General features: G+C 49.5%; 1 protein-coding gene across 1 annotated transcript in view; it reads right to left on the reverse strand.

Moving 5' to 3' along the window:
- CSMD2 (CUB and Sushi multiple domains 2) overlaps positions 1-13,738 on the reverse strand; it is a 646,642-nt gene that overhangs the window by 134,058 nt on the left and 498,846 nt on the right. Inside the window, 3 exon segments of the mRNA XM_021095859.1 lie at positions 343-459; positions 1,413-1,607; positions 12,429-12,616. Of these exon segments, the coding sequence (XP_020951518.1) occupies positions 343-459; positions 1,413-1,607; positions 12,429-12,616 (500 nt within the window).

Raw genomic sequence — 13,738 nt, forward strand, 5'->3', positions numbered from 1 at the left:
CCCTTCCCTGGGTTCCCAATCCACCTGGGTCAGCAGCAGCTCTGTGCAGACCCGGGCTGTGCTGGGCAGCCCCCATGTACCTGCTGCCCTCTGCCCTGGCTGGTTGCTCCCTAACTGCCCCATCCCTTGGCTCTGGCTGCTCATTAGCATTCCTCCCTTGTGTCAGAGCGTATTCTACAGCCCGCTGCATGGCATCTGCACTCAGCTGTCCTGCAGGAGACTGCTCTGTCCGGTTCCACGAGCGGAGTGAATACAATCGGGAGTGGGACTGGGACACGACTGGGAAGGGCCTGAAGAAGGAGTTGGAAAACACATAAACAAACATACAAAAAAATCCCATACCATAGTCCTTGGGCACGGTGACAAAATAGAGGCAGATCTGTCCACTGGTGTAGTTCTGGGGATAGTTGGGGGACAAGACCACTCCGTCTGAACCCACATACTGTCCCCCGCAGGGGGCTGAAAGAGAAATCAGGTTGATGGCCAGGTGACCTTTGGGCCTCTTGCCAGCTGCCCGCCCTCTGTTCTGCTCCCTCCCAGTCTGAGCTTCTGGTCCTGGCGGGTCTGCTCTGAGGCCCAGAGTCACTAACGTGGAGGAGGAGAGTCCCGGGGACATTGCCCTGTCCAAGAACATATATCCCTGGCCTGGCATGTGGCCCAAAAACCACCTTGATGCTGTCAAGGGCCCTCCTGGGCGCCTGCCAGTCTCTGCCCTCTAACTGGCACTGGTCCCCGGAGGCCCAGCCCTGGGGGGCACTTTAGGAGCACCTTCCACCTACAACTGGGGTCTGGAGGGGGTCTGCCACCCCTTGCTGATGTCTGCACCTGGGGAGTTAGTGTCTGCAGGACTACGGAGCCGAGGCTTCCCCAGAACAGCCCCAAAGGGAGCAGCCCAGCCATGATGCCCAAGTCGCACAAAGGGTGGAGCCCAGAGCCAGCCTCTCCCACTTGGGCAAAGGGGCATCCTTACTTTTCAACTTAGGTGGCCACCAAGCTCCTGAAGTTCCCACATTCCATCCCTTGTGTCAGGACCCCTGGCTAACTCGGATGCCCTTGGAGTTAGCCCACCCTGCTGGCCTTAGTTTTACACATCTGAAATTTCGGCAACTTTCCCTAGGTCTAGGAACAATCTCAGGGTCACCTGGGAGCTCCCACCACCCTGCTGTGGGATGTTGACATGTCTCGGGGCCACGGTTGAGATGGATTAAAGTGGGGGCGAGGACATGATGGGATCTGAGAGAGCTGCCACACAGACAGGGACCGCTACACCTGCTGAATTCCTGGCCATTCTCTTCCACAGCAAACCCAAGAGGCCCTCCTTTGAGAACCACGTCCTGCCTCCCCTCCCGCTTCAGCCTCTCTGGTCCTGTCCCTACACCCTCTGCCCTGGCCCCAGCCCCGGCCCCCACCACCTGTGCACACTGGCCGTGGATGGTTCCACACAGGCTTCCCATCGGGCCCCAGGATGCAGCTCAGGGTCGAAGAGCCCTCCACCTCATAGCCCCCGTGGCAGTAGTAGGTGATAGAGGAGCCCAGCTTCAGGTCGGACCCCACTCGAGTGCCGTTCTTGATGGAACCAGGATCAAAACATGACTCCCGTGGGTTTTCTGGAGAAAAGAAACACACACACACACACACACACAGGTCATTAGTGGCCTGATTCCAGGGCGCAGCACCTACGGGGAGACCCCGACTCTAATTAGCCACAGAGCACAGGGGGATTTGGGACTTTGGGACTGAGGGGCCCATTCTCTTTGGGTCTGGAAATCTCCCTATATGTGGTTAGAAATCTAGGGCCAGAAGTCATTTTGGAGCGTGAGATGTCCCTCCTTCTCCCCACGTCCTGGCCAAGGAGGGAGCTGCGGCTGAGCCTTGAGGCCCTTTCTCACCCCTGACTCACGCCTCCCAGGAGAGGCTCGCCTGCTCTTACTGGCAGGGCTCACAGTCCCTGGATGGCACCTCCATTGTGACCAGGCCACTGTGGGAAAGGTCAATGTCCAGGCACCGTCCACCTCTGCTCATCTTTGCCCCTCCACCCTCCGCGGGGCAGCCTCCCAGGTTCCCGTCTCTGTGTGGGAAGCGCGGCGGCTCCTCTTCTCTTCCTTTTGCAGACGGCTGTGCCGCTGGCGGGGCAGGGAGGTGGCACTGACACCAGCTCTGCGGGCTGTCAGACAGCTGTGCCGCTGGCGGGGCAGGGAGGTGGCACTGACACCAGCTCTGCGGGCTGTCAGACAGCTGTGCCGCTGGCGGGGCAGGGAGGTGGCACTGACACCAGCTCTGCGGGCTGTCACATCCGTACCTTGCAGGCACTTCTTTTTTTTTTTTTTTTTTTTTTTTTTTGTCTTTTTGCTATTTCTTTGGGCCGCTCCCGCGGCATATGGAGGTTCCCAGGCTAGGGGTCGAATCGGAGCTGTAGCCACCAGCCTCCGCCAGAGCCACAGCAACGTGGGATCCGAGCCGCGTCTGCAACCTACACCACAGCTCACGGCAACGCCGGATCGTCAACCCACTGAGCAAGGGCAGGGACCGAACCCGCAACCTCATGGTTCCCGGTCGGATTCGTTAACCACTGCGCCACGACGGGAACTCCGGTTGCAGGCACTTCTAAGTGTACGGGTGCCGATATTTAGACGTAAGAAGAAAGAAGGAAAGCCCACTTGAGCTTCTGGAATAAGTCCAGGCCTCCAACACTGTTTTCCAGGGCTTGGCACTGGGGTACTGAGTGCTGGCTGGCTTATTGAAACAGCAGTATTTTTTCATTTGACTACGGATGCTTGTATGTCTTCCCAATCAAGCATACCGTGATGCGCCTAACAGGCATCCACTCTGTCCCGGTGCACTGATGAGGGAACTCATGCTGCCTGAGCCCTGGAGAGTATTAGCCAGGGTCTGAGTCTCTGGAGAATGGCACCACCCCACAGCCTCCCTTGCCAGAAGGAGCCATGCCTCCTAAGCGTCTTGGGAGCCAGAGTTCACTGCCATCCACTGCGGCCTTTCCTCATCCTTCTTGTTCCAGAACCACCAGTGCTCAAGAAGCCTGTTGTCAGGGATGGGCAGGCTCAGGACAGAGCCAAGGATGGTCACTGTCAGGAAGATTCAACTGAGTATCAGGGTTCCATTGGAATCTCCTGGAGGCTATACTAGGGAGGGATCTAGTGATGCAGATTCACCAAGGGGGGGTGCATAGCCCTTGCAGAAGGAACCAGAAAGTCCAAGAGCAGATTTAAGGAGGAAAGGCCCAGCACAGAAGGGATTAGAGTTCAGAGATGAATGGGTCAGGAGGAATTTTGCTAAGGGCTGTCCTTGTCACCTGAGTACCTTTAAGCTACCTGTACAAAAGGCAGTCATGGCTCGAGGGTGTTGTTCAGCTGTCCATCAGCCTATCCACTGACAGGATGGGACTCTAAGAGTCTGTGATCCAGTCAAGTTTAGACACTCTTGCATTTGAGCCCTTAAGATGGGATAGCCCTGCCTGCTGTCTTCGCCTATAGCTTAGGCTAGAGCAGTCCCAGACACACTACTGCATTTAAACTTAAGTGGGAGCCAGAAAATGGTCCCTCACCTAGCAACAGACCCCTCGGTGGTTGCCTCATGTGCCCTGGGATGTATCGCCTTGATGCCTATATCCAATTTGTCCTCCCCAAAGCTTAGTGGCTCTGGCCAGAATGCAACTGACTACAGGGTGGCCCATTTGTGAATTGCAGAGATACAGGGAACTGTCACCAGGTCTTATAGTCTTACATTTCATCTGTTCTTGTTATAAACTCACAGTGGGTCAAATCTTATTTGAAGTTCAGAAAAATTAAGTCACTTGGAACTAAGTTCACGTCAGAGGCAGAACAAGCTGTGGTGCACAATATCGATTTCCCCTCCCCCTCATCCTTAAATAGTGAAACCCAGGTTTTATCCAGGGTACCAAGGCACCGGCTAAGATCGACACCTTCCAGCCTCCCAGGCAGCTAGGTGTGGCCAAAAAGAGGTGAACACAGGCAGGTCAGATCACTGCCTTTCATCTTAGAGGAAAAGCCAAAATCCTTGCAAGTTGACAAGGCCCTGAACCTTCTGCCCCAATCCTTCCCTCTATGACCTTGACTCCTATTGTCCCCTTGCTAACTCTGCTCCAATCACATTGACCCCTGTGTACAGGACATTCCCCATCCACATGGCTCCCTTTTCACCTCTTTCAGGACTCAGCTCACAGTCTCCTTCTCAGTGATACCTCCCCGGCCAGCTCTTTACAATTGTGATATTCCTCTCCCCAGCACTCCCCAGCCCCCTTCCCTGCTGTATTTCTCTACACTTGAGCTCAACACTATCTCATGCACCATATAGTCTCCTTATGTTTTCTATCTCCCTCCACTAGAATGTAGGTTCCGTGAAGCCACTGTTCCAGTTTTGTTCACTGCCATAGTCCAGTGCCTGGCATATGCCAGGCACTCAAAAAATATTTCTTAAATAGTTCCATGGGGGGCTTCTAGAAAGGCTGCTTCAGGGAAGGTGACTCAGCCAAGAGAATGCTCATTGACCCTTCCTCTCCCCACAGTTTGGAACTCAGACATGATGGCTGGACCTCCAGTTGCCACCTTGGGTCCTAAGATAACTTTGAGGATGGGAGCCATGGAGCATGGTCGAGCAGGACAAAAGGAGCCCAGATGGAGCCATCTTAACAGCCCTGGGTGATAATCTTCAGATTTCTTTTATAGGAAGAAGAATAGATTTCTACCCATAGATATAAACAACTGTGCTTTGGGGTAACTGCCACACCGGCATACCCAGCTGGGTATGGCTGCCCTGAACTTTACACCAGAAAGCCCTTTCCTCCCCTCTCTGTGTGGCAAACTCCTATGCTTTTCAACGACACCTTTTCCTAAGCAAGTGTCCTGAATGGTGCCTTCTCTCTGGCAGAATTCCAAGATTATAGCAGGCATGCCATTATCTTAGTAGGTTGGGTAAGTGTATTTCTTTCAGTGGATTTGGTGGGTTCTGAACTCCTAGAGAACAGAGATCAATCATCTATTTCTCTCATAGCCCTGGCAATCAGCGCATAACTTGGCACTGGGGCCATCTCTCTTTGGCACATACCAGGGGTTTAATAAATAGATGCCGAATTGATTCGCTGGGCTTAGAAAATCAACAACCACATCAGTGATTCCAACTGCAGACTCTATTCTAGCATCACTCACATGTCAGAGCCAGAAGAGCTCAGCATCCTAAGCATCATCCCATTAATAACAATGACAAGGCTAATGATAATGACAACGATGTTAGCCCCTTACACAGGAATATCACATCATGATTTTCAAAGCACTTTCCAGTCTGTTATCTTCTCTGTGTCTCACAATGGCCTCTGCAGCGGGCAGGGCCGGGTATACTCCTGTTCAGGTTATAGAGGAAGAATGTGATGATCAGAGAGGCTACATGAGTTGTCCAAGCCATTCAACTATTAAGAGAGAGAATTAAGACCAAATCAGGTCTTCAGGAGGCCGAACCAGAGCTCAGCTGTGAATGATAAAACTAAACGACTAAAGCATCATGATCATAATAATAAGCCCCAAGCCCTCCAAAATGGGAAAGAACCAGATTCTTTTTGTTCTAATAGATAAGACCTATTTCCAAACACCGTAATCACACACACAAAAACTGATAACAACAACCCAAACAGTAGGGAACTGGTTAAAAGGTGGGATGAGAGCCATCCACTGAAACACCAGCAACCTTTAAAAAGAATAGCAAAAGTCTTGGAATACTGATATGGAAAGATGCCTGAGATCTATTGTTGGGGAAAACCCAAAGGAAGAAAAAAAAAAAAAGCCAACCCATGTTACAGATTAATATTTATTGTGTGATCCCCATTCATATGGAACAGGATCTGCAAACTGCAGTCCATTGACCCACTGCTTGTTTTTGTAAATAAAGCTTTATTGGAACACAGCACACTCATTTGTTTACATATCAGCTATGGCTGTGCGAGCCTTACAATAGCAGAGCTGATGGCAATAGAGACCATTTGGCCTGCTAAGCCTAAAATATTTACTCTCTGGTCCTTTACAAAAAATGTTTGCCAACCTCTGGTATAGAATGTATATCACTTTATATGTATAGAAAATATATGAAATAAAATAATAAACTATTAATACTGGTACTTCAGGGGAAGGTCGTTTCGGGGGTGGTTAAGTTTTTAGAGCACGTCTTATATGCTTCTGTATTGTTTAAATATTTCCAACAGACATGTTCTTTTTTTTTTTTTTTTGCCTTCTTAGGGCCATACCCGCAGCCTATGGAAGTTCCCAGGCTAGTGGTCCAGTTGGAGTCATAGCTACCAGCCCACACCACGACCACAGTTAATACCAGATCCAAGGCACATCTTCAACCTACACCACAGGTCTTGGCAATACAGGATCCTTAACTCACTGAGCGAGGCCAGGGATCAAACCTGTGTCCTCAAGGATACTAGTCAGGTTTGTTTTCGCTGAGCCACAATGGGAACTCCAAACACTTTACTTTTAAAATAAGCATAAATGAAACGACTTCCACTTTGATTTAGAAAGGCAGACCATGGCAGAGCTGAGTGGTGGTAGTGGTGATGGTGGAGGCAGAAGCGGAAGTCTGGTGGGAACTCCTTGACCTACAGGGTCCAAGGGCTTGAAGGAGAAAGTAGGGAGTTTTTAGTACCTTTCCGTGAAAGTTGACTCATTGTGGTCTTTCCTGAGGTATTTCAGATTCTCTAACCCTTGCTTTGAACTCTTCTTCTTTCTATTTGAAACCCTTCCCACTCCTGATCTTGCACAGGGGGCTTCTTCTCAACCTTTAGGTCTCTATTCAATTGTTACCTGCTTGACAAGGCCTTCACCATTCTGAATGGGCTCCCTGTTTCTCTCTCTCAGTGTAATTTGTTCCTTCTCAACTTCTGCTTCTTGTGTGTCTACCTATTTACTGTTTCCTTCACTCGCCTTTACCTAAGGGTCAGGACCTTTTGCTCACCGCTGTATCCATCACATCTAGCACAGGGTGTGGCATGAAATGGGAGCTCATTAAAGATTTGTTGAGTAAATGAGTGGTTTCTACACATGTGCACAGAGGTCCTAGCCTGTCCCTGCCCAAGAGGAGGCCACCACACCTGCTGCAAGATGAGAATAAAGGTCCCATCCTACTAGTTTCTCTGGCCTGGAAAAATACAATAAACCTCCCTGGGACACATTTTTAATAACTATTCAAGAGACAGGAGCCTTTCCATCCCCTTTGCATCCTTCTAGCAAAAGGTAAAACTACCCAGGAAGGCTGCATTCAGATAAGAAGGGCTCCAGAGCATGGACTAATAGAAATGCACAGTTGACATGGCTGCATTCAGAATCATCTCTTAGGAGGCCCGCCCAGAGGTGACTAAGAGGGCACAGCCACCTTCCAGGAGCAACTGAACAGAGATACCTACAAACCCACTCCATCCCCCTATCTTGACCTTATAATTAGGTGGGCCTCCAACATCTCATTTGCAGTAGGAATACCTGTCAGCCTAGGATGTGAACTCCATGGAGTCCAAGACTTAGTTTTATTCCCTGCTCTGTTCTCAGCCCCTAAAATAGTGTCTGGCACATAGTAGGTGCTCAATAAATATTGAGTGAACAACATGAATCAAAATGCCTAATCTGCTGATGCTCCTTATGCAAAAGCCTAATCGCATGACACTGCTAGGTGGACACCTGACTTAAGCCTGGTCCATCTGATGGTCCTTTGGGATTGGAGGTTGGGATACAAACTGGGAAGTGCTTCAAAGCCAAGAGTGAGGCAGGCCTACTGTTGGAGGGGAATGGAGAAGTAATGAAAACTGACCTGCAGAGAAAGGCGAATGTGGCAAGTACTCAGAGAGGAGCAGGGAGGAGACAGGGTGGTCCTGGAGATAGAGGAGGGTAATTTTGACCTCTGATTCTCCATCCTGATTGTCACCCCCCTGGGAGGTCATGTTTCCTGCCCTTGGGCTCTTGTGTTCTAAAGATGTGTTCCCTTTCAGTGTTAAGTTACAGTGAGTTTTTGTTATCTCCGTTGTTAAACTATAGAACAGTTTTTAGCTTAAGTCAGGTTGGCTATTGGTTGTTTTCTTATAACAAAGTCTTCTTTTTGTCTCAGGCTGGTTTAAGTGTTCCTGTTTTTCCATATTTTTATAATAAATTACTCCCCTTTTTTGCTTAAGTTGGTCTGAGTGAGTTTCTGGATAGGAATTGAATGATCCCTCATTAAGATGTGACTAAATTGCCCCTGATTCCCCCCTGGGAAATGGGTAGGAAATGGGGAAAGGCCACCCTGGGTCAGAGAGCAGTGTTCACTGGGCTAGGCCTGCCTGGGTCTGAAAACATCTCCCTAGATGGGTCCTCATTCTTCCCAAAGCAGAGCCTCCAAAGCCAAAGCTCTGAGGAGACCCAGATCCTCAGCATCAGTGGAGCCTTAAGATTCTACCTTTGGTCAGAAGAGGGCATCTCCATAAATGAGGCCAATTCTTCTTTCCTAAGAATCCATACCTGCCTCAGTGTGCCAGTCCTCAATGGGCTACCATGTCAATCACAGGTGTTCCTTGACTCACAGAGTGCAGGGAGTCTAAATCCCCCCCCATTTGCTTGTCTATCATTTTTTAAAAAAATTTTATTGGAGTATAGTTGACTTCCAATGTCATGTTAATTTCAGGTGTATGGCAAAGTGCATCAGTTATATGTGTGCACACATCCATTCCTTTTCAGATTCTTTTCCCACATAGGTTATTACACAGTATTGCATAGATTTCCCTGTGCTACACAGTAGGTCCTTATTCTTTATCTGTTTTATATATAGTAGTGTGTATACAGGGCATGCACATGCACACATCACAAATATTCATATATTTCCCATATATGTGTGTGCAAGGAATCATATTCATAATTTATATCTTCAATAAATAAACAGAGAAGAAAATGTACTTTGTTCTACTGGGCTGGACCCATGAAGAGAGATTCTTCCTTCCAAACAAGGGCAGAACAAATGAACTATCTATCACACAGAGTAAAAAGCCAATGGGATGGAACAGGGTGCAACAAAGTATGTACCAACTACCTGCTGGTACCAGGCATGCTGCTAGGTGCTGGGTCTATTACAACAACCCCTTCATAGAGTATCACCATCTTGCTTTGACAGACAAGGAAGTGAGGCTCAGAGAAGTTAAGCAACTTGTTTCAGGCCATATAGGCAATAAGCAATGGCAGTATCCCCATATAGATGTTGACCAAGGGGGAATACCATCAAGTTTGGGGATCTGATAGAAGAGTAGATCCATTCCAGGAATCCAGGGATCCTGGGACACAGAGAAGGAAACCAAGGGGTAAGACAGTGTGTCCCTGTGTTCTGCCAAATGGGCTACTTGACCAGAGGCCAGGGACAGAGTAGAGGCGAATCATGTTAGGAGGTGTGTGATCTGGGAAGGAAGGAAGGCAGGCCTCACCAGGCCTCACCAGGCACCTCCCACTCCAAGGAGGCACGTTTATTTGGTACTTGTCCCATAGATGCTCATAAGGCCATGGAGGGTGCCTGGAATGGCCTGTATCTCCCCCCTCCCGCTCCCCAGGAACTGGCTTCCTTCAGCTGCTCGATGGGCTCAGCAATAGCTTGGGAGGCTGTACTCCCCAGAGCTGTGTTTCGGATCTGAGGACCCCTTTAGACACGGTCTTGGGCCAACAGCTGAAAGTGGAAGGGGCTTCTTTGGGAAAGAGGACCTAGAAGTGAGGCTCTAGTACACAGACCAGAGGAGAAGACCTGGCCGCAGCCACAATGCCACAAATGAGGTGACCAGGGAGGAAGCAGAGGGAGTTCCTACCCAGGAACTCCCACGTTCAGGGTTGATGAAATGCAGTCATCTTGGGAGAAGGCTGAACGTGGCGGCATTTGGGGTGAAATTTGAGAATCTCTGCCTGGTAGAAGACCCAGGTGGGACAAGTCAGATGTAGCTCTGGTCATTGCTAAGGTTTGGCTGGGGCTGAAGGATATCACTGTGGTGGCTCCATATGTCACATTTGTGGGACTTCTTCTGGCTGTGCTCAGCCACTTGAGTGTGGGTTTAATAAAAGGTGCAGTTTTACCAGGCTTATGCAACTGAAGGATCAGGGGCAGGAACATTGAGGGTATGAGGAGAGTGTGATTAAAGAGATGAACAAGAAAAATGATGATGGTGATAATATGGCAGTGGGGATGGCGGTGGGCGGAGAAATGGGGGTCCTGGGTTGAGTCTGCATCATGCCTTCTTTAGAATTCCACAACTGGGGATGCTGTTTGTTCTGATGTCAGCATGTGGAGGTTGAGTACCGGTTTATCAAATGGCAGGTGTCTGGAGGAAGACAGGATGGTGAAGTACCTGCTTCCCAAGCCAGCCCCACAAGGAAAGATGGCCGCAGGCAAAATGTCCTCTGACTTGGGCACCAAGCCGCTTCGAGAATTGCCTCTGACACAGAGCAGGCAATCCAGAGTTAGGAGGCTTTTGGTGAGTTGATGGATGTCCAGTGCTTAGAACAAGCAGGTGGTGGGCAGATTCTATGTTAACTATCATTATGACTGGGGTTATTTGCGAGCTCATGTGAGATATCCCTGGGAGGTGCTACAAATATTTAATTATGGGGACACTTCAAAAGGTTGCTGAGGTCCTACATTATGCAAGTGGGGGACCTGAGCCAGGGACTTTTTAATTTTAACTTGTAATGTGACCCCATTTGTACATACAGGCTGATGAGGCCTGGGTGAACTTGGGTTACAGTAGCAATAACAAAATCCATCATTTCTTGAGTATCTACAGTGTTTGGTCCATACTGGGCATTAGCCTCAGACACAGCATTTGTATGGATAAAATATCTTTTAATTTTAACCTTCTGCAACATAACTATTCCTGCCACCATTTTATAGATGGGAGAAAAGGGTTCCAAGAGATAATAACTGGCTAAGCTCACAAATCAAGCAAAAAATGGAGCTAGGATTTGGATAATGGGGCCTGGGATAATTAGAGAGGAAGAAAAGGTCAAAAAGAGAATAACAGAATAGAAGACAGTGGAGGGCCTTAGAGCCTGGCATACACGTCTGGCTGCTGCTATAGTCTGAACATCACAGAATGCGTGGAATGTGCTGGGCCCCAGACCAAGGGCTTTGATGCAGAGATGCATCGATTAGATTTCTGTGCTGTAGGAGTTATTCTGTCATCGTTTTATAGATGAAGAAAGCTTCTGCGAGATTATATAACTCGCTCAAGGCCCCACAACTGTTAAAGAGTAACACGAGCCCTGCACCCAGTTGACTGGATAATAGTCAAAGCTCTTAAGTGGACCGAGGCTTGTTTCCGTAAACAGATTTTTTTTTTTTTGTTTTTTTGGTCTTTTTGCTATTTCTTGGGCCGCTCCTGCAGCATATGGAGGTTCCCAGGCTAGGGGTCGAATCGGAGCTGTAGTCGCCTGCCTACGCCAGAGCCACAGCAATGCGGGATCTGAGCCGTGTCTGCAACCTTCACCACAGCTCATGGCAATGCCGGATCGTTAACCCACTGAGCAAGGGCAGGGACCGAACCCGCAACCTCATGGTTCCTAGTCGGATTCATTAACCACTGCACCACGACAGGAACTCCCGTAAGCAGATTTTTAATGCAACACAGCCACTCCCCTTCCTTTAAGTTTCGTCTTTGGCTGCTTTGGTGCTACAACAGCGTCAGAAGCATCGCAGGGCAACTATGATAGAGACCACCTGTCTCACAAGCCTAAAATATTTCCTCTCTGGTCCTTTAAAAAAAAAAAAATTTGCTGGCCCCAGCTCTGGACCCCCTACACTCTTCAGCCTGCCTTCATGAACCTAAAAGTGGAATGAGAATAAAAGAATGGGATGATAGCTGGAGGAGAGAGAAAACGGGATCTAGGCTATGACAGGTGCCACAGGATGGCCAAGGGGTGTTCTTGGGACAGAGGTCCAGGTGCTGTGTCCCCAGGAGTTGGATGGGCCTGTGCACAGCGCGCTGAAGTTATCCAGGAGGCCTGGGAGGCTTTGGGGTAGAGAGGAAATGGACTGTTCTATCAGAACCCTCAGCAAACGCAGGGACACGGCCGAGAACTTGTCACTTGATCGTATGGGCTGAGGTTATGAGACCGAGGAAGGTCTAAGAATGATCCTCATAGAAAAACGAATGCAGAGGAATAGTTATGTGCAAATGGAAATGAGCTGCAGGAAGAACACAGGTCCCTTTTCTCAGGCCCGGGGCACCTGGGTGGGAGGGACTAAGCCACCCAGAGGCCACAGAAAGGCAGGTGCCCTACAGGTACCTGGTGCCAGCATTGGCATGGGCTCCCTGTGATCCTGTCCAATGCTCTTCCTCACCACACTCTGCCTTCCACTTGGCCAGGTCTGGCCAGCCCTGCCTGGGGTCACCTCTGCGCCGGGGTCCTTACCTGTGTAGTCGATGACGAAGCCGGCATTGCTCACAGATGCGTCACTGCGGAAGGCCAGGAAGAGGCTGTTGCTGCTGCTCTCGATGCGGCCTGGGAGCTGGGAGCCATAGAAGCTTCCTATGAGAGGGCTGAGAGAGTCCCGTCCGTCGTAGATATGGAGGAAGTCATAGCCAGGCTCCAAGTTAAAGCTGGGGAACAAAAACATCCCACCCCCAACCCACCAAGGTCAAATAAAGGCTGGTACCAGGCCTCAGGCTCAGCCAAAGGATGAGGCCTCCCAGACAGCAAGGCCTCCATCCCACTGGTACCCAACCCCTGAGACTTCCTGGTGGGAAGGAAGAGGGCAAAGCCCCCATGGCCTCCCTCCCAGTCGGGAGAGAAGATGGATAAGGCAGGCTCGGGCAGAGGGGCCAGTTTCTGGCATCAGAAAACTAGAGCTGAAAACCTAACACCCTCTTCTTTGAAACAAGATATTTTAAAAAATGGAAATACACTTGACATGTAAATTTGAGGGGTACAACATGTTGATGGGATGCATTTATATATTGTTACATGATTGCCATTGCAGCAATAATTAGCACCTCTGTCATATCACATAATTATTATTTCTTTTCAGGGGTTGGAATGATTAAGATCTGGTCTATTAGCAAGTTTGATGATGATACCACAGCATGGTTGTCTATATTCACTACACTGTGCACAGAAGGGAAAATCAGCTGCCAGCTTACACCCCGAGGGGTCAGCCCAAGCAGGTCCCAGACCAGGTCTCCTACCTGCCCCTGACGTTCTTTATACTTTGCTGTGCTGCACCTCCTTTTTTGAGGGCAGAGAGGCACCCAGGGAGCTCTTCCCAGGCAGGAAGGGTCTGTTCTCAGGAAGGACCTTAGCTGCATTCTTTCACCCCGAGCCAGTTCTCAGCTCTCCTCAGGATCTGCTCCCACCCCACTCCTGGCACCCACAGGTGTGCCTCTTTCTTAACAATCCTGACCCACATCTAGGAAGAAAAATCCATTTAAAAAAATTGTCTTAGTTTAGCAAGTTGAGTACTAGAGTTCTTGAGGGTAATTGATCCTGTTGGAAGGGCCAGAGTCAACATGATGGGAAATAGTGAGGACTGGTAGGAATGTGGAGCCACTGGAATGCTCCTCTCCTGCTGCTGGGGGTGTAAACTGGTTCAGCCACTTGGGAAAACTGTTTTGCAATATCTATTAGACCTGAAGGTAAGCCTGCCCTATGATGCAGTGATCCCACTCTCAAGCACATCCAGCAAAGGCAGTGGATACCAACCAAGGGGGTAGAGGTGGCAACAA

The sequence above is a fragment of the Sus scrofa genome, chromosome 6 (assembly GCF_000003025.6).
Source record: "Sus scrofa isolate TJ Tabasco breed Duroc chromosome 6, Sscrofa11.1, whole genome shotgun sequence".
In the NCBI taxonomy this organism is placed as follows: Eukaryota; Metazoa; Chordata; class Mammalia; order Artiodactyla; family Suidae; genus Sus; species Sus scrofa.